At 39.4% G+C, this 18,971-nt stretch overlaps 1 protein-coding gene across 1 annotated transcript in view; it reads right to left on the bottom strand.

Moving 5' to 3' along the window:
• Positions 1–1,054: 1,054 nt before the first annotated feature.
• The window catches only part of LOC108901147 (uncharacterized), a 38,235-nt gene continuing 20,318 nt past the window's right edge, over positions 1,055–18,971 (bottom strand). Inside the window, exons 5-8 of the mRNA XM_018702555.2 lie at positions 10,982–11,099; positions 9,783–9,973; positions 9,620–9,704; positions 1,055–1,761 (exon numbers count right to left, since the gene is read on the bottom strand). Coding sequence (XP_018558071.2) covers positions 1,204–1,761; positions 9,620–9,704; positions 9,783–9,973; positions 10,982–11,099 — 952 coding nt within the window. The 3' untranslated portion in view covers positions 1,055–1,203. The remainder of the gene's footprint in view (positions 1,762–9,619; positions 9,705–9,782; positions 9,974–10,981; positions 11,100–18,971) is intronic.

Raw genomic sequence — 18,971 nt, 5'->3', positions numbered from 1 at the left:
AACCTACTGAAAGAGGAGGCAAAGTGAGAATTAACACACTGATTTTGATATTGGTCAGGAACAAAATATGTGCTTAAATAAATGAAAATCAAGTTGCCCTGCTGTTCTTCAATTTATTCCCAAATATTCCCAGCTGTAGTTGCTAACTGGGTTTTCTTTAAACATACATGAAGTGTCTTCTTTGGCCACTAGGGGGCAGAAGAACTCCACATTAGCTGGATAACAAACACTGTTGACATCAACAAATAAGTTGTTACTGCTAACATATTGGCAAACAGGCTAGTTCCCTCACATCTGAGCCAATTTTCAGTCTCCTTTTAGCTTTGGTTTGGTCTTCACCAACTTTGACTCTTTAGCTGCTTCACAACGTTCACCAGCTAATCACAATCGTGCTGTAAAACAAAACTATGAGTCAAGAGAGACTCAAATACTCTAGACTCCATCATTCTTTACAGGTCTAGAACTAAAATGCTAACCTTGGTGAAGAAGCTAAAAATATTCAGGAATAAACAGAGTATGTTATCATGAATCCAATGATAAAACACAAAAAGACCTGACTTTGACAACAATGACTAGTGACTTCACTTGGACTTTAACCTTTTGACTTGTAATGACTTGACTCCTTGGGTACATTATAAAAAAGTATGTAGCGAATCAACTTAAACTTTTTTGGACAACAAATATACATAGAATCAATCCACCAGCAGCATGTTGCGCAACAAGGGAAAGACGGACTAATAATACATTTGTCTACGACCTGAAATACAACGTTTGGACTTGGGCTTGACTTAGTCTTTAGATAGCCACTGATTTCATCCCAACTTTGCACATACTGTAGGTAATAATATACCACAGTATCAGACAGAAAATCAAGTGAACAGAATGCACGACAGTTCAATATGTCGCAATCACTTCATGCAGTAAAAATCAACACAGTCATAGCTTGAAGGTTGTTATTGTTTTAGTCCAAAGACACACACTTCCAACATGTGAAGCTCATTTAAAAGAATCAAAGAGAAGAGAGACAGAGAGTTAGATCTGTGAGGCCATTTTGATTAGTACGATTGAAGAGGAAGTGCTTTAGAGTCTTGCTGTAGTTTTATGCGTTCGAGTCATCATGCGGATTGAGAGCGGTGCTTTAATCATGCAAAGAGATGCATACAGTGCCATGCCGTGTCAAGGTTTTCACGTCATGCAAAGACATCAAATCGGCCGGTCATGAGTTTGTTTTTTCTTCCTTACCGATCCCATTCCTGAGTCAGCCACTGAGTCTCTACCAGATTCTGTGGTTTGAGTTTTGCTTGGTTGGGAATCAGTGTTCTCAGCGCTGCCCCCTACTGGACAATCAATTCTCGCAGTAATCTGACTACTCTTGGTGCCTCTCTGAGCCTCGTTCTGATTGGTTCCTCTGAGTGGAGGAGTCACGGTGATGCTTGGAACTGAACCCTCGTCTGGTCCAACACTGCTTGGCGTGGACGGACCCGACTTTGGAGACAGGAGAACCTCTACAGAAGCAGACTTCAGGGCTCGTCCTATTCCAAAACCAGGACTTACAGGGGAACCAGAAGGTGAGACCTGATCCGGACCGGAGAATTTATTGATCAGGTCTTTGACGCTTCCGGTTCGGTGCAGGTTTGTACTACGAGACAGGCTTGTAGAAGTTTTTTTAAGATTGGATGCCCAGGCCTGATCTGCCTCTTCTCCGTTGGTGGTCTGGTGGGGACTAAGTGGTGATTTGGTGGGAGAGGACTCGGGCGTGCGCTGAAAGAGGTGAACACAATAACAGATCCCCAAAAAACTGTTAAGCAAGAGTATGAGTAGTAGATGTACCAGCTTAGCGATTGGTAATATGGCTGTGAATATAAATTTACATTATTACTTGAATAGTTCCGGGTATTTCAGACCATTGCGTGCAAGAGTGACAACAATTACAAATGGTATTGCAGGATAATGTCACATTGAGTTTTCTTTCATTTCCAAAGAATGATTTTACACATCTGTCTGTTGAGAAAGTTGGACAAAGCCTTTTGTGTCTCTAGAGGGAGCTGTTCAAAATTGGATAAATTGCGATAAATTTGAAGAAAGGGAAGAAAATGTGAAACAAAAAAGACAATATCTCTGGTTCTGCTGCATCAATTTCAATACTTATTTTGAACTATCCATTGTAAGTCCAGTAATGTTACAGAGATACATTGCTAAATGCCAAATTTAGTCACCAACAATCATGTCTGCTGTTCAGATACAGTGTGCTCATCTACTTCTTGTTTTACCTTTGTGATAAAACCATTTAAATATTTTACTGTGCCATGCTAAAAAGTCAAAATTGGTCAACATTAGCTATTAGATAAAATAAGGTTGTAGTGGCAACAGGAAGATTGTGTTACTTCTCTTACAAAAAAGCTACTTAGTCTTGTTTTAAACTTTTAAAGCGATTACTTTACACAAACACTTAGTAAATCTCCAATGAGCTCTCTAAGATCCAAAATCACTTCAATTTGAACTTTTAATTATTCCTTGAGAGCAGCATGTTAATGGTTAAAATCTAGTCTCCAACTCTAGGACCTTTCTGTGTGTGTAGTGTGTAGATGTTGTTGACTGTTGGAATGCATACATAATGACATGAAGCCTAGTGTGTGAGTGTGTGAGTGTGTTCCTATCCTGACATAAATCCCCCTTGAGAAACTGCAACATCTGCTCATTCATCTGAAAAAAAAAATCACCACCCTCCCCTGAAACACAGCATCCCACTTTCTCACACATAAATAAAAATGGCAGATACAATAGATAGACAAACAGACGGAGAATCCAAAACTCAAAAACTCAACTCAAACACAAGAAAAAGAGGAAAAAGGACAGAAAATGGCAGCATTTATTTTTTTCTTTTTTTCCTTTTTAGCCAAAAAGCCACTTGAATAAATCCAACTTTAATTAACAATCCTAACAAGAAGGCCGATGCCACTTAGAAAAATGAAGTGGCGAGCATCCAGGGGTTTAACTTTCGGGTCTCGAGGGTCCAACGCACCGAGTGGCCTTAATCCAGGGACTCGCCTGGCCGCCTTCCCCAGGGGACACTGAGCTGAGGCTGGGGTGAGGGGAGAGGAGCCGGGGGGCCTGGGAGGGTGGGTGTATGTGTGTCTGGGGTTTGGGATCACTGCTAATCACCGCGGTATTAAAATGTTTACAGGCCGTGGTGGGATTAGCTCTGAGCTGATGATTTTTAATGTTATTATTTTTGCCCCCGTGAGCAGGGCGCACTCAGTTTGGACTCTCTGAGCCTTGTGGAATGAGGAGACGAGGATGCGGCGGTTGGCGATGAAATGTGTGTGTGCGTTCTTGTATTACTGTACATTTATTGTGTTGAGTTTATCAATATATGGCTCAAGATCCCACATGGGGTCACTTGAGAAGCTACTAAATTAATCCTAGTTGATATGTTTTGAATAAACTATGATGAAGATATGTTTGAAATTAATCATTTCTAATCCATTTTGATGCTGCAACTTATTTTCAGTCAGAGACTTTGCACCATTTTACACCTTAAATCAAAAAAAAAAAAAAAATCAGTCAACTGCTATTTAAACTGTGAATATACAGATCATATTCATTGTAGCATGGGTTGTGTGACATTAGAAGGTTATTTCCATTTTTCTGGTAAACACAGACAATTAAATACACATTTTTACATAATTTTAGACCCAGTTTTCTCATAAATTCGTTGCACATGGACACCCAGAAGTTAGGCATTGAGTCTTCAGATGCGAAGGATGAATACTAGGTCATTGTTCAGTACAATCCAGCCTGAACGCAATAGTGGTATTTCCTTAAGTTTAGGGAGCTACAGCTGCTGTGTTAAGGTTCAAGAAAAATCATCTTCAAAGTTTAAAAAGAAATCAAGGCTGAGTTATAGAAGGAGAACCGGGTTCATCCATCAACCCTCAACTTTTTTTGAGTTGGAATCAGTTTTTCTGAAAACCAGTCTCAAAACAGGAAAGTGACAGATGTATGTCAGTTTTTAGGAGATGGAGAAAAAACATTTGAGCTTCATTCAGGAAAACCAGGTCCATATTCACCAAAGTCCCTGGACACACTCACATACACGATCACACTCATTGGTCGGACATTCCCTGTGGCCTCACTACAGTACAGACATATGGCGTAGAGCTGTACACCATCTGACCCAGATATATGACAGCGATGCACCCTGGGAAATACAGTGAATGCCTCGCTGATATTTGGTGCACAAGCGCTCTGGGTTTTTCAGCGGACGTAGCAAGCAATACTGTGACTGTCTGAACCAGACTCTGGAGCTTTTTCTGTTTTTACCCAATGTGACAACTGAAGACTTAAGAATTTTAGACTTTATTATTACTTTCATGAGAAAGTACTTTATATTCTCTGTATGAACTGCAACTTAACAACATGGCTTTGTTGGACCTTTTGAAACTGCACAACTCCAGTTGGTAACGCAGCCTTTATGTTAAACTTTGCAACCTCCAAACCCAAGCTGAGACAACCCTGATGGCACCTCCATCATCTTGACTTGTAAATTACTACTGATGAGTAAAATCCCCTTTACAGTAACTGTACACCATCCTGTGGAAGGTGTTTGTGAAATTTAATGTGGATTCATTTGACAGGCAGGCTGGTTTACTCAGAGATCACACTGAGATTCAGCTCATGACCATCTGCACAGCAGACAATAGAGAATAGAATGAGAACTTTTTTTTGCAACAATAAATTTGATCAACTGTCAGGACCAAACCTGCCTCATCCATTTTTAGCTAGAAGAATTCCAAACATTTCATAACTTTGTGGCCACCTGACAGACCAGAGGATGGCGGCAGAGACATCTCAAACAATAGATGACTGGGGAAGGGTGTTTTCTAATGACATAAGAAAAGTTCTTGATCTGTGTTTGTCTAAGTTTCTCATGGTTCTTTCCTTGATCTCAGGGGTTGTTTCCAACTTCCTGTTGTTTTCTAGCTTTGTTTCTTCAGCCTGTGTCCAAGCTTCTCCTGGTTGTTGTCTTTTAGTTACTCATGGTTGTTTTACCATGGTTATGTTGCAGTTTTATCTGGTCATTTTTTAGCTTTGTAGGTTTGTTGCTAACATGGTTGCCTTCCAGCCTCTGGTTGTTTTCTAGCTTCTTTCTGTTTTTCGAGCTTCCCCTGATTGTTCTTTATGATCTGCTGGTTGTTTTCACACTCCCTTGTTTGTCGGCTTGTCTTCCAGCTTCTTCTGATTGTTCTTCAGCTTCCTCAGCTTGTTTTCTAGGTTCTTTAGGTTGTTCCTTAGCTTCTGTGGGTTGTTTTAATGCTTTTCATGTAATTGTACACTCTCTTCAGGTTGTTGTTTTCTAGCTTCTCCTGGTTGTTTTCAAGCGTCCAGGTTGTTTTTTATCTTCTCACAGCTATTTTCTAGCTTCTTTGGGCTGCGTCCAACCTCTTTTGTGGTTGTTAGCCTTAGTTTGTTTTAGTTCTTCACATTTTTTTCTTTATTAGCTTATATAGGTTGTTTTGTAGCATCTTCATATTATTTTCTATCTGCTATAGGCTGTTTTCAAGTTCTTTCAAGCAGTTTTATAGCTTTTTAATTTTGTTGTATATGTTCTTGTGGTTGTTTTCTAGCTTCATCAGGTTGTTTTAGATACCTACTGGTTATTTATTATTTTCTGCCTTTTTGGGTTGCTCTCAAATGTCTCCAGTTTGTTTTCAAGTTTCTTTAAGTTGTTCTCTAGCTTTGTCAATTTGTGTTTGTTGTTTTCTAGCTTTTCAGAGTTCTTTTGTAATTTCTCCTGGTTGTTTTCAAACTCCATTTAGTTGTTTTTCATGTAATATATTCTAATAAAGTGCTTTACACAGCTGAGAGAGGATGAATACTGTGTATGTTATATGTGTATGAGATTCTGCTTCCTTTCACAAACATGACTTTTGCTTCTTCAAGCTCACAACTTTTCTTACTCCACATTTCATTTTCTTCTCCCATCGAAACTTCCCACAGTCGGAGCAAGACACAAGAATAACCCTCACATGAAACGGTGTGAGGTGTTGTCCAAGTTGTCGTTGTGAGACACACACATGCAAACAAGCAGATGCACTTTAATGCCACACCAAAGCAGAACTGTCACTGCATGAGAGAGTGAAAACAACAGCTCAGTAAAAAATAAAATAAATAACCAATTAGTGGCAGCAGCCTCGTGTTGGACACGTACGTCTCACAGAGAGCAAAACGTTGAGTTACATTTGGCCCGAGGCAATCTGTTTGGCAATATGTTCCTGTGTTGTTGTTGTTGTTGCCCCCCTCCACTCCCCACATCCTCCCCTCCCCATGGCTGTAAATAAGAGAGATTAAACAACCAACCACCGCTCTGTCCTCGCCTTAAGGCCTGCCCGCTTTTACACTTTGTGCGTACCCGACAATAATCCCTCCTCCGACAGGAATATTTGTTACAAATCGGGCTGAAATCTGCTAAAACTAATCCTGGATGTCTCTTTATTTAATGTGGGAATGACAAAAATGATCACTGGGTTTATTTTATTAGTGTAAGCCTACCAAATATGAAAAATCTATGAGTGATATGTTAAATATGGGAAATTAAAAACAGATTATTATGTTGGTCAAAGGTAAAAAGCATAAAAAACAGTGTATAAATTTGACTTAGATTTTTTTAAAACTGTTGCTGTGTTCATTCAAAAGTGTAATTAAAATATTTTAAAACAAAAATCAACCCAGACTGATCTTTACAAAACATATTCTCCCATGAGCTTAAAGTGCTGCAGAGGTTTTGTCTGATTTAACCCCCCAGACGTCCTCAGCCAACAACTGATCACACCTGTGCCCAGCCTTTAGGTTTGCAGAGGTTTATGTGCTTCTGTGAGGTTCTGGGGAGACTGATGTGTTTTTGATAATTACTCAGAGCTGTTTCTGTCTCTCAGTGCAGATTGAAGGAATGGGGACAGTGTAGTTCATCCAGCTGCTCCTCTCAGAACATCCATAAACAAATGATTGGTCTTACACTATAATTTACCTCATATCAAGTCTGTATGAACTTCATTTACCTCGTGTTTTAGCTTCTGTCTTTGTGAGATATAGAAGATTTTAAAATCAACAAACAGAGCCAAAATACAACTGATAAACAACTGGAGTTCAGATTGAAGGTTAAAAACTGAATTATAGTTTTTATAGGTTTGATCGAACCATAAAATCGTATCTTCTTTTAGAATAATTTAAATTAACTATTAAATCTTTTCAGTAAAGTTCTGGTTTGATTTGTTTGATTTTTGGTATTATTCTTATTATTTCATTTTTATTTATTTATTATTCTATATTATTCCTCTTCGTTCTGTGTCTGACCTCAATTATAATTTATGCTTGAGACTTTGAGTTTCGTCTCAATGAATGTGTTCATTGGTATTTACATAAATATGTTGACGCTCATTTTACAATTAACAAATCCAGGATGGATCACTGAATCTACAAAAACCTCTTTATTCAATTTAATCTAAATCTATTAAATTTATATCTAATCAGAATGATGTGTGATTATACAAATCCAGGCTCATTTTCTGACAGATTAACCACAAATAATCAGATAGAGAGGTTACCGAGCCGCTCTCAGGACAGAGCGGTTTGTGTAGGTTGGCAGGACGAAGCGTGAGACTGTGGGCTAAAGATGTCGAGGGTTTGAATCCCACGCCCACCCAAAACAGAAACAGCAGGAAGTCGTCTGACTCTTGTTTTGTGAACAAATTATTTTGAGGATCAGGGTTAAAAACTGTCAGCTGTAAAATCCACTTTTGACCTATTTCCTTTTAAATCCACTTCACAGGTGACTTCAGCTGTCAGGACGTTAAATCAACAACCAGGTGACAGGTGTAACTGTTGATTTATGTTTTTGCACATTACACTTTGTCCCAGTAACATCTAATTTTGAATAACATGCTTCTCTACGCCGTTTAGGAACAGCAATGACACAGTGGAGTGTTTCTTTTACAGCATGTCATGAAAGGAGAGTTTTCTGGAGAAAGTCAAAAGGCAAATCTTCACAGTTGCAAATACTGTGGGTCCAAAGGCCAAAACTACAAAAAATACTTCCACTAAAAAAATCATAACCCATTTGCAAGCACTGAATCAAAGTTTCTCTCTGTGTGGCCAATTCTCTTCAATCGGTGTACAAATAACACAACCTTCAGATGATGTGTTTTTATTTTTAAGGATATCTAAGGATAGATGGTGATGGTGTGCGACCTTGCAGGACAGCTCCTGTTTGAGACCAGAAAACTGATATTATTCCGTTCATGTCAGGTGTTGTATTGCCGTTAAACAGCATTTTACTGTTTTAATTCAAACCACAGTCTTTTCCCTAAACCTAACCAAGTGGTTTTTGTTCCTAAACTGAACCATTTCAACCCAAACGACGTGGAAAGGAGCGGTGCTAAATAAAGTACAGGTGTCTGTTCTGGCCTTTAAGACTCTCACGGTGTAAAAATGAAGACTAGACAGGAGCTGATAAGTTTCTACATATGTGTTGATTCTTAATTACCTGTTGTGATCCACTGTGATAACTGATACTGAATGAATTCAACAACAGCAGCTGTTGAATGAGAAGAAGGAAAACTACAAACTGCCGGCTTTTTAAAATCCGAGCTTTTAAAATCTGCCTGTTTTTTAAAACGAGAACCCGTAGAAACATGCGTTTTCCGCGCAGGAGATGCGGCGTGTTGGCAGCCGGCCTGTCTCCTGTTTGTGTTTAAGCTTCACGAGTTAAACTGTGATGACACTTTGACAGGTTTTCTGTTATAATAAGACTCCGAACCAGGTTTCTTCCCTCGTCGTTTCCTGTCACAACTGTGTCAGTTTATTATAGTTTTTTGTTTTTTTTTTAAGGGGGAAAAGATGCTAAAAGAGAGAGAGACACACACACAGGGAGAGAGCGAGATACAGAGTGTGTGTGTGTGTGTGTGTGTGTGTGTGGTTGTATAGGTCTGCATCTGTGTGTGTGTGTGTGTGTGTGTGTGTGTGTGTGTGTGTGTGTGTGTGTGTGACAGACAGAGCCAGATGAGCAGGCAGATGTTTCCTCTGTCTCTACTCCGACTGTCTGAGAAAGACTGACAACAGCTGGACCAATGCCAGACACACACACATACACACACACACACAGGTAGACAAAAGTGTGTGTGTGTGTGTGTGTGTGTGTGTGTGTGTGTGTGTGTGTGTGTGTGTGTGTGTGTGTGGGTGGGGGGTGTAGCATGGATTCATCGCTCTGGTCCAGGAGAAGGATAATAAAATGTCTCCTGCAGAAATATTACAGCGAAGCTCCTGAACAAAGACCTTCAGGAGGTGAATACAACGTTTGTGTGTTTTTATTCCCTTTTAACCAATCAGATTACTCCTTTTATTTTTGCACACGACCAGGATGTGCTGCTTCTGAAACGTCTGTGTGTGTTTTTGAAGGTAGGACAGGCAGGGTTAGGAGCGTTAGCTTGGTTATAGACTCGTGTCCTGCCTCGGCTCTGTTGTTTAGTTTTGACTGGGGCAGGAACGAGGAAGCAGAATAAACCTGAAGTGAGACAGAGCAGATCAGAGAGAAGACGAGTACAGATGTTGAGCTGGACCGTACCATGTTGCTGTTTTGTTCCGTCTCGTTCTTTCCCTGCATGCTGTGATCGCCCAGGCTGTTGGCGAAGGTTTCCTCTCCGTCCGACCTGGAAGAAACAACGTCGCAGCTTTAGTCAAAAGTCATCCAATCTGAGCTTCCTGATGTTGCTGAGAATGCTGGGTACCTGTGCGATTGTTGGACGACTCTCTGGGTGAAGCGGGTCAGTCTCTGGATCTCCTCCCGGTACCTGTGCAGGTCTTGGGTCAGCAGGTTACGGAGCGAGCGCAGCGCCTCCTCCTGGAACACCAGACCCTCTGATTGGACCGAACGCTCGGCGATGGAGGCCTGAAGCTCCCGACAGGCGCACAGCTGAAACTGAGGAGAGGAAACGATGAACAACAAAATAACCTCAACTCAAGCTCCACTTACTGCCTTTTTTCAGAGCTTTCAACCACATCAAGAGCTTGTAAATGAACCTTGAGTTCAGATTATTTCATCACGTTTTTAGATCAATGTTCAATGATCAGCTTTTGTTGGAATAAAAAATAAAAAATATTTATTCTCATTATTATGAAAGTTTTTTTTAAAGATAATTTTCATGTGCTTTAATGTGTTCTAATATATTCTATTATTTCTACTGTAATTTTCATTGTGTTGTTATTAGTAGTAGTAGTAATAGGAGTAGCAGTAATATTGGTAATATATATATATATATATATATATATAAGTACCAGTAGAAGTGGTAACAGCAGAAGTAGTAATAGCAACATCAGTAGTAGTTGTACTAGTAGTAGTAGTAATATCAGTTGTAGTAGTAGTAGGAGGAGGAGGAGTAGTATCAGTAATATAAGTAGTAGGAGTAGTGGTAACAGCAAAAGTAGTACTTGTAATATTAGTTGTAGTAGTAATAGCAGTATCAGTAGTAATATCAGTAGTAGTGGTAACAGCAGAGGTAGTAGTAGTATTATCAGTAGTAGTACTAGAACTAGCAGTAGTAATAGTATCAGTAATATAAGTAGTAGTAGTAGTAATATCAGTACTATCAGTAGTAGTAGTAGTAGTAGTATCTCAGCCACCTAATAAATGTTGAATATTAATGATATAGATTATAGATTATAGATGATTTGTAGCTGTGTATCTCTGGGATGTTTGTAATATGTATCAACAAACCCTGATGTTTATTTGTTTACTTTCTGACACGATGATGTTTTCAACCTGTTGTTTTTAAAGAAGCGTCTTTATTTTTTTACATTTATCAGACAGTGAGAGTAGAGGGAGGCAGGAGAGAGGGGGGAGGACAGGCTGGATTTGAACCTGGGCTGCAGCAGTAAGAGTACACATAGTACACAGTACACATAGTACATAGTACAGAGTGTCACTTACAGAGGATGTGTGGAGGCTGGAGCTTCTCCTCAGCTCCTGTTCGGTCTGTTTCTTCTTCTCCTGAAGATTAAAGAGCTCGGAGGTCAGCAGCTGTCGACGGCCTTCGATCTGAGAGAGTCTGAAAAACACAGAAAGACTTCAGTTTACGAGTGAAGTACCTCAGCTCTTCTTCTTGTGAACGCACACAGTGGAAGTTTTACCCTCAGGTGACAGGATGAACCTTTCTGACCAACACTGAACTTTAGAATAAACTTTGACACGTTCGTTTTCAGGATAGGGATTCAAACCATCAACCCTCCGGCTTCGCCTCCACCCCCCCACCCCTCCGCTTCCTCTCCCAAACCTGTGACTTTCCCACATCAAACGCTCCCTTCCCGTGGGCTCCCCGTCACATGACTCGGTTCCTTCCTTCAACAAACATGGCCGTGTTTACACAGACACACATGGAGCTGAACAGCTGATGCAGACTCACTGATTAATTCTGCTGCTTAAAGTCAACAGCAGCCGAATATTCAAAACCACACGCAGCTACAGTAACAACAGGTCATGTGACTGCTGTTACTGCGAAGTCACAGCACCGAGTACTGTCGTGTACATCAGGATTACAACGTATCAGCTGCTAGTACTTTAAAACTATAGTGTAAAAGTACAGAGTACAAATGCAGTACTAACACTAGCAGGAGCAGTAACAGTAGTGGTAGCAGTACTAGCAGTGATACTTGTCGCACTTATGTAGCAGTACTATGGTTATAGTACTAGAAGTAGTACTAGAAAGAGAGACAGTAGCATATAGTATAACATATGGTAGCAGAAGTGTAGTACTAGTAGTAGTAGTATTTATAGTAGTTATCACAGTTGACATGGGAGCAGTAATAGTACCACTTAAAGCAGTAGTAGCAGTAATAATACTACTGGTAGCATCAGTGTTTTAGTGTCAGTAATAGTAGCAGTAGTAGTAGTATTACTTTAAATATTACTCAGTAACATAGGAGTAGTACCAATAGTAGTACTATAGTAGTTGTAGAGACTGTGGTAATAATACATGTAGTAAATAGTATTCAGCAGTACAAGGTCTTGTACTAACGGTATTACTAATCGTGGAGGTGTATTTATGCAGTATTTGTAGTATTAGTATTAGTATTAGTAGTAGCAGTATTAGTATTAGTAGTATTGGTAGCAGTAGCTGTAGTAGTATTAGTATTAGTATCAGTAGTAGTACTAGCTGTATTAGTATCAGTGGTATTAGTAGAATCAGTATCAGTAGTAGAACTAGCTGTATCAGTATTAGTATCAGTGGTATTAGTAGAATCAGTATTAGTATCAGTAGTATTAGTATCAGTGGTATTAGTAGAATCAGTATTAGTATCAGTGGTATTAGTAGAATCAGTATTAGTATCAGTAGTATTAGTAGAATCAGTATTAGTATCAGTAGTATTAGTAGAATCAGTATTAGTATCAGTAGTATTAGTAGAATCAGTATTAGTATCAGTAGTATTAGTAGAATCAGTATTAGTATCAGTGGTATTAGTAGAATCAGTATTAGTATCAGTGGTATTAGTAGAATCAGTATTAGTATCAGTAGTATTAGTAGAATCAGTATTAGTATCAGTGGTATTAGTAGAATCAGTATTAGTATCAGTAGTATTAGTAGAATCAGTATTAGTATCAGTAGTATTAGTAGAATCAGTATTAGTATCAGTAGTATTAGTAGATCATGTATTAGTATCAGTGGTATTAGTAGAATCAGTATTAATATCAGTAGTATTAGTATCAGTAGTATTAGTATCAGTAGTATTAGTAGAATCAGTATTAGTATCAGTAGTATTAGTATCAGTAGTATTAGTAGAATCAGTATTAGTATCAGTGGTATTAGTAGAATCAGTATTAGTATCAGTAGTATTAGTATCAGTAGTATTAGTAGAATCAGTATTAGTATCAGTGGTATTAGTAGAATCAGTATTAGTATCAGTAGTATTAGTAGAATCAGTATTAGTATCAGTAGTATTAGTATCAGTAGTATTAGTAGAATCAGTATTAGTATCAGTAGTATTAGTAGAATCAGTATTAGTATCAGTGGTATTAGTAGTTGTATCAGAATCAGTGGTAGTTGGTGACAGTGCGTTGGTGCAGGTGTCTGAGCTTCAGACTCAGTGTAATGGAGCATCTGTCCACTGGGAGCCACTAAACCTCTGTGACTGAGAGAGAGAGAGCAGCAGGTGATGAGAGGCACACGAGTGTTTTGTTTGTGAGGAGGAAGACGAAGAGGAGGAGGAGGAGGAGGAGGAGGCTCATCTGAGGGAAGCCTTTGATGAACTAACTGAAGGAGCGACATCAACATGTGGAGAAAAGGCAAATTAGCAGAAACGACACAGAAAGACAAAAGGGCCTCTGGGAAATATCTTAACATTGTGTTGATGAGGTTTGAAGGAGCCCTCTGCTGACTCCACTGTGTGTTATAGGAGGAACGATCCGATTTAAATTCATTACATTTCTGAAACACTGATGAATTAAACAAAAATTCTCAATATAACATCAGTATATTGATGTTTTATGTCGTCTTGTCCTGTTTAAACACTTTTTTAAAATTTGTTTTTCCCATAAAAAGTTTTTACTCACAGGTGCGTTTTTTTCCTGCGCTGTGTGTGTGTTTGTAAATGTCATGTAAATGATAGCTTTTGATATTTTGAACATTTTGGCGTTAGAAAAACTTCACTACCAGTCAGTTCCTGTTTTTAAAGTAACAGTACGTCCGTTTTTTTAAAATATTTTTATTTAGTTTTGTAGAAATATTCATCTTAATACAGAGAGGAGCCGTCAGAGGATTCAGTAATACTCACCCCCGACCAATCAGAGAAGGCCAAAGGAAGTGAAGGGCGGGAGCTCACGGCTGTCAATCAACCGGTGAGCGCGCTCAGTGCGTTTGAACTCTGATCTCCCATTACACATGCAAACATCATGTAACAGTCCATCAGGATTATGTAGAAATACGATGTTTTTTCTTTTTATGTATTTACCTGAGCAGAACAGCGTTACCGTGGCAACCTGTGTGTTACCTGCCATAGGGCCTGTTGCTGTAGGATTGTGGGTAACCCCCCCCCCCCCCAAACTGTACTGGTAAATAACCTACGGTTCAGCGTTCAGAGGAAGTGCACGGCGAGGGCTTCAAGACTCTGAGGGTCATAGCGAATGAGCTACAGTGTCACCTGTCAATCAAAAGTGAGCTCAGCCAATCAGACGGCTTCGTTAAAAAACTGTGTGTGTGTGTGTGTGTGATGAGTGATAAGGAACATCATCCATCATGAAAAGACAGTGATTACCAATGAATATCTGTGTGTGTGTGTGTGTGTCAGAGTGTGTGTTGTTGACAATTTGAGAATCTCTCACACACACACACACACACACACACACCTCGCCAGCTGTCGGTGTGTACTGAATAGGTGCTCACATACAGAAAAGCGTGAATAGAGCTCCGTAATTACGTGAATGTATGTGACAAACACATTTCACTTCATAATTGCAGGAGGGAAAAAAAATATGTGTGGGTGTTATTTATTTTATTTATTTATTTTTCTCTCTTTACATTAATGTATCTCTGCACTGGCAGCCTGTCACATATAATTTTCAGCGTGTGGAGGTTACACAGGATGAACATACACTCTCTCTGTGCGTTTACAGCACGAACAGAATTCATTTTAAAAGTATTTCTGTCATGGACAGAGGTGATGGAGTAAATGAATGTAAATGAAAATGAATGTTAATGTTTGGCTCCACTTCTACTTCAAACTGTTAGTGAGTTAAAAATCTGTTTATATACAGTTTAGTTACACTTAGAAATAAAACTGTGAGTGTAAATAGAGGTTACAAATGATTCATTTAAAATAAATTCCTGACATTTTACAGATTAAAAGATAAAGTGATGTTAAAATAATGAATTTAAAATAACTGTTGCTGCAGTTTGACATAAAAAATGACAAAAAATCAAAAAGAAAAGTGGAAATGAAGAAGAAGAAATAGAAGAAGAGCGTGGGAGAGGATAAAAATAAAAATAATAAACAGTCGACAGAGAGGGAGGGAGAAAAGACGAACATCTTGAAGCAAGAGAAAGTGAAAGGAGGAGGGAAAAGGAGGGATGAGAGGGAAAAATGTTTTGACAGGAGGAGGAGGAGGAGATTCTGAGGAAAAAGGGAGTGAAGGAAAGAAAAGTCTTGTTTGGTCTTGTTTAATTAAACAAGCGACGTGTGGTTTTTACAGCCGAAAGAACAAAAGGTGAACGAGAAAGTGAAAGATGAGGAATCAAAAAAAAAGAGAGAGGAAAAAGAAAAAGACAAATAATAAGAGGCAAGAAAAGATGAAAAAATCATTATTATTTTATAGAAACTAAACTAAAGGTCTGCTTGCGAGCTTTCAGCGCATCCCACAGTCTTCATCAGCAGGTACCAATGAGATGTGGTTGAGAGCTCCAGAAAAAGCAGCTAAAGCATCAGTCAAACTGTCAGTGCCTTGCTCAGAGGCAGCAGGTTATCAGGAACAAACAGACTCATTTCTGATCAGAAACGATTGGTCGTCTGTTCCGGGATCAAAGCGTGACCTCTGACCTCTACGGTGTTGCTTTTATCTGGATCGGAGATTTGATTCGACTGATTTCATGGTCGATATCAGAGGAATGAACAGATTATCCTTAAAGAGACGGCGATGAAGAGAGGGGTTGACAGAGTTCAGCTGGGTGTTTTCCAAACTGCCAGTCCGCCTGTTAGTCTTGGCAATGACACCAACTCTCCTTGCATAACCAGACTAGAGACTGTTTCAGTCTATCTATGGGAAAATACCACTGAAAACGACGCAGATAATCCGTCTCAATCTGACTTCTTCTGCTCCTCAACCTGTGCTGCTGTTTGTTGGCTGCTCTCAGACCATCAAGCTGCTTCTAAATAAAGCAGGTTTGTTTTGTGACACTTCGTTAAACCTCTAAAGGGAAATATCTTCATGAGTCTTTCTGTTTTCTGCTCCTGTTCTTACAAGTGTATGTTAAATATTAAAGGGCCAGTTCACCCAAATAATCCCAACAGCCTCTAATCATGCAGATAGTTTTAGTTCTCCTCATAGATTTGAGTTTTTGAGAGATATTTTACAGACAAACTGAGTCTTTAAGAAGTAAGCATGTTGTCAGACTGCAAGAACTAAACAGGATTCCTCATATCTTTGCAGATATTTCAGATTCTGGACGAATAAAACCAGACTTCTCTGCAGAGGAGGAAGTGAGAACATGTTTTTCCTCCTTTTAAGACGCCTTGTCTCTGGCTTATATTTACAAATCTTAAATTACTGCTGGTGTTTCCCACTCCACAGGCAAACAGGAAGGTCAAAGGTCGGACACTCATGTTAATAAAGAACCACTGTGACCTTCTGGTTTCCGGAGCGCCTCGATAACGACTCTGGACACTTCCAGTAATAAACACATTGTGTATTTATAAAGCAGATTTGTGAGAATGCAGAGAGGTAAACATAAACGGGACATAATTAAAGGAGGAGATTACATGTTGCTGTGTATCGACTGATTCACTCAGATTCAGTTTGTGGACTAAGAGAGAAAATAAGTTTCTGTATTTTTATCTGAACACAGCAGATCTGTTTCCCTGCTGTCCTTCTTTGGTCCAGAACACGAGCATCTCTCTGCAGCCACCTTCTCCTTCTTAGGTTGATTTTTATACAGCTGGGAAAAATGACAAAATGCCTTATTCTGAATTTAGCATTTTCTGATTTCTGCTCGAGGTTTCTGCCTCTAAAAGGAAGTTTTTCCTCTCCGCTGTCGCCCAGTGTTCGGTCTCCAGACCTGATCTGAACTTCTGTTGTGATTCGACTGATAAAGACATGTGGGATATGTTGATATTTTAAAGGTTTTTACTGCAGTTTGTGACACACGACTTTTGTTGTTTGTTTAGTTTGGAAAGTCTGGGGTGGAAAAAAGCTTCATTTCTGATGTGCCTCTTTCTCGTGGGGGGTGTAAAACGTGTACACATGGCTGCAGCTAAATAAAGGCAAAAGTGGAATATTTTCTGCATGTAAATGTAGAAAAAGTTAATTTTGTTCATCTTTTAATTCCAGAAGTTACACTGTGTGAACTCTAAACTGAGATAAGTATAAAGAATTAAGAGAGAGTAGCAGCACTTCATAGAGGTGATAAATCGTAGGATTAGGAGGTGAGTTAACTTGATTTATCTTATTTCATTTCTTTTCTTTTTTATTTTTTTACCCTTTAAAGATGCAGGTGTGAGGCCGACACACAGTAACTGTGATTTTGTTTGAATTCTGAAGAAGTAATGTTTCAGTAAAGACTCATATGTCAGTTACATGATGCTCCTCGTCCTCGCTCTGTAGCCTGGTGTGAGAAAAGTTTGGTGGGAAAGAGCATTAAAGCTGCATTAGCTTTAACATGGAGCCGTGACGGTCGCTGCACGGTTTGGATTAAGTTCTCACTTCTGTTGTCAGAGGAGGAAGAACACGTTTTAAAGGCTTCATTATCAACATGACAAAGAGACTGAACTAAAAGTGAGAGTTCCTGAAGTTCTTTAGTGTGGAAGCTGCTTGATTCCTGCAGCTTAACAAGGAAAAAAAAGGGCAAGAATGGCTTATCTCTGTTTGTAATGTGCAGAGTCTCAGCTCTATCCTCTTTGTCGAAACAGAACCCAGCCCAGTGTTGTCGCTGACATTACCACATAAGACTCGCTTAAAGCCGAGGAAAACCCCGGTGAAATGAAAGCAGGGTGACGTCTTCTTCCAGTAAGCCAAGTGGATGTGAGAAGTGGGTATCATGTTGGGCAGGGCGACACGGCGAAGACATGTAAGGGTTCGTATTAAAGAGCTATTCATTTCCTCTCATTAAGCCTTTTATCCGAGCTGTGACAAGAGACGATCAGACTGTTTTTTTTTTTTTTTTTTGGCGGCGAGAAGCAGCAAAGTTAGGGAGATTTCCTGGAATATCATCAGAATAATGTGTGTGTTGGTGGGTGTGTGTGTTCTGCTCGCACACCTTGAATCCCGAGATGTGTTTTAGCTTGTCTCGTCTGACAGAAGTGAGACCAGTTGAAGTGTTGTTCTGCCAAACTGCTCATCATGGCAGGAGTACAGAGAGTAGGAGCGAACAGGGTGAGGCAGCAGCCACCTACCACCATCTGAGGATTTTACTGCGTGTCAGCACGCCACAAGTGGTAACAGAATCTGCTAATTCACCACAATCACAGCCTATTAGAGAGAAAACAATCTAAACGGGAACATTGTCTGGCTATGTAGGGACTTTTACCGCTTCACCAGGCGTTGGCATTATCGATCAGGTACTTTAACATCTGTGCACACCTGGGCTGAGGTGGGTGTGGTTGTCAGATTCCCAGTTTTCGGGAAGTTACAGAAATCGTTGGATGCAGCAGCTCACAGCTTCCAGCGGTGGAAAAGGTGTGGGAAGACGCATTTACTGTAAAACTGAAGAAATTCACATTCCCTCCTTCCAAAGATAAAACTAGATTTACACAAGTGTTGGTCTCTCTCTTCCTTTGAACACATCTGACGACACTTGATGAAGGAGATTAGTTTAGAAAACAAAGACTGACCCTAAATTCTCAGCAAACGCCTCCTTTTTTAATCAGTTTTCAAAATGTACTTTTACTTTATCTTGTTTTGTAAAGAAAGTTTTTGTAACTATGGTTTGAAAAGTGCTGTCAAAGTAAAGTTTCCTCTTCGTCCTCTTCTTACATCTACAAACCTTTAGACTTAAGGAATACTCTGGAGAGCTTCATTGTTTAGCCAGTCTGATTTTGGCTTGTGGGATAATGGGTCTGTGTAAATATGATGCATTATAATGGCACTTTATAAACCAATTTAATTAAAGTTTGAAGCCAAAAACACATGTTGGAGAATCTCCACTTATTGTAAAGACATGATGTTTAACACTGGCTTTTAATTTGGAGCTTAGTTTTTAACTTTTAACCATATTTATTTT

The sequence above is a fragment of the Lates calcarifer genome, linkage group LG9 (genome assembly GCF_001640805.2).
Source record: "Lates calcarifer isolate ASB-BC8 linkage group LG9, TLL_Latcal_v3, whole genome shotgun sequence".
In the NCBI taxonomy this organism is placed as follows: Eukaryota; Metazoa; Chordata; class Actinopteri; family Centropomidae; genus Lates; species Lates calcarifer.
The sequence above is the reverse complement of the archived record's forward strand: the minus strand, read 5'-3'. Positions and strand labels throughout refer to the sequence as shown.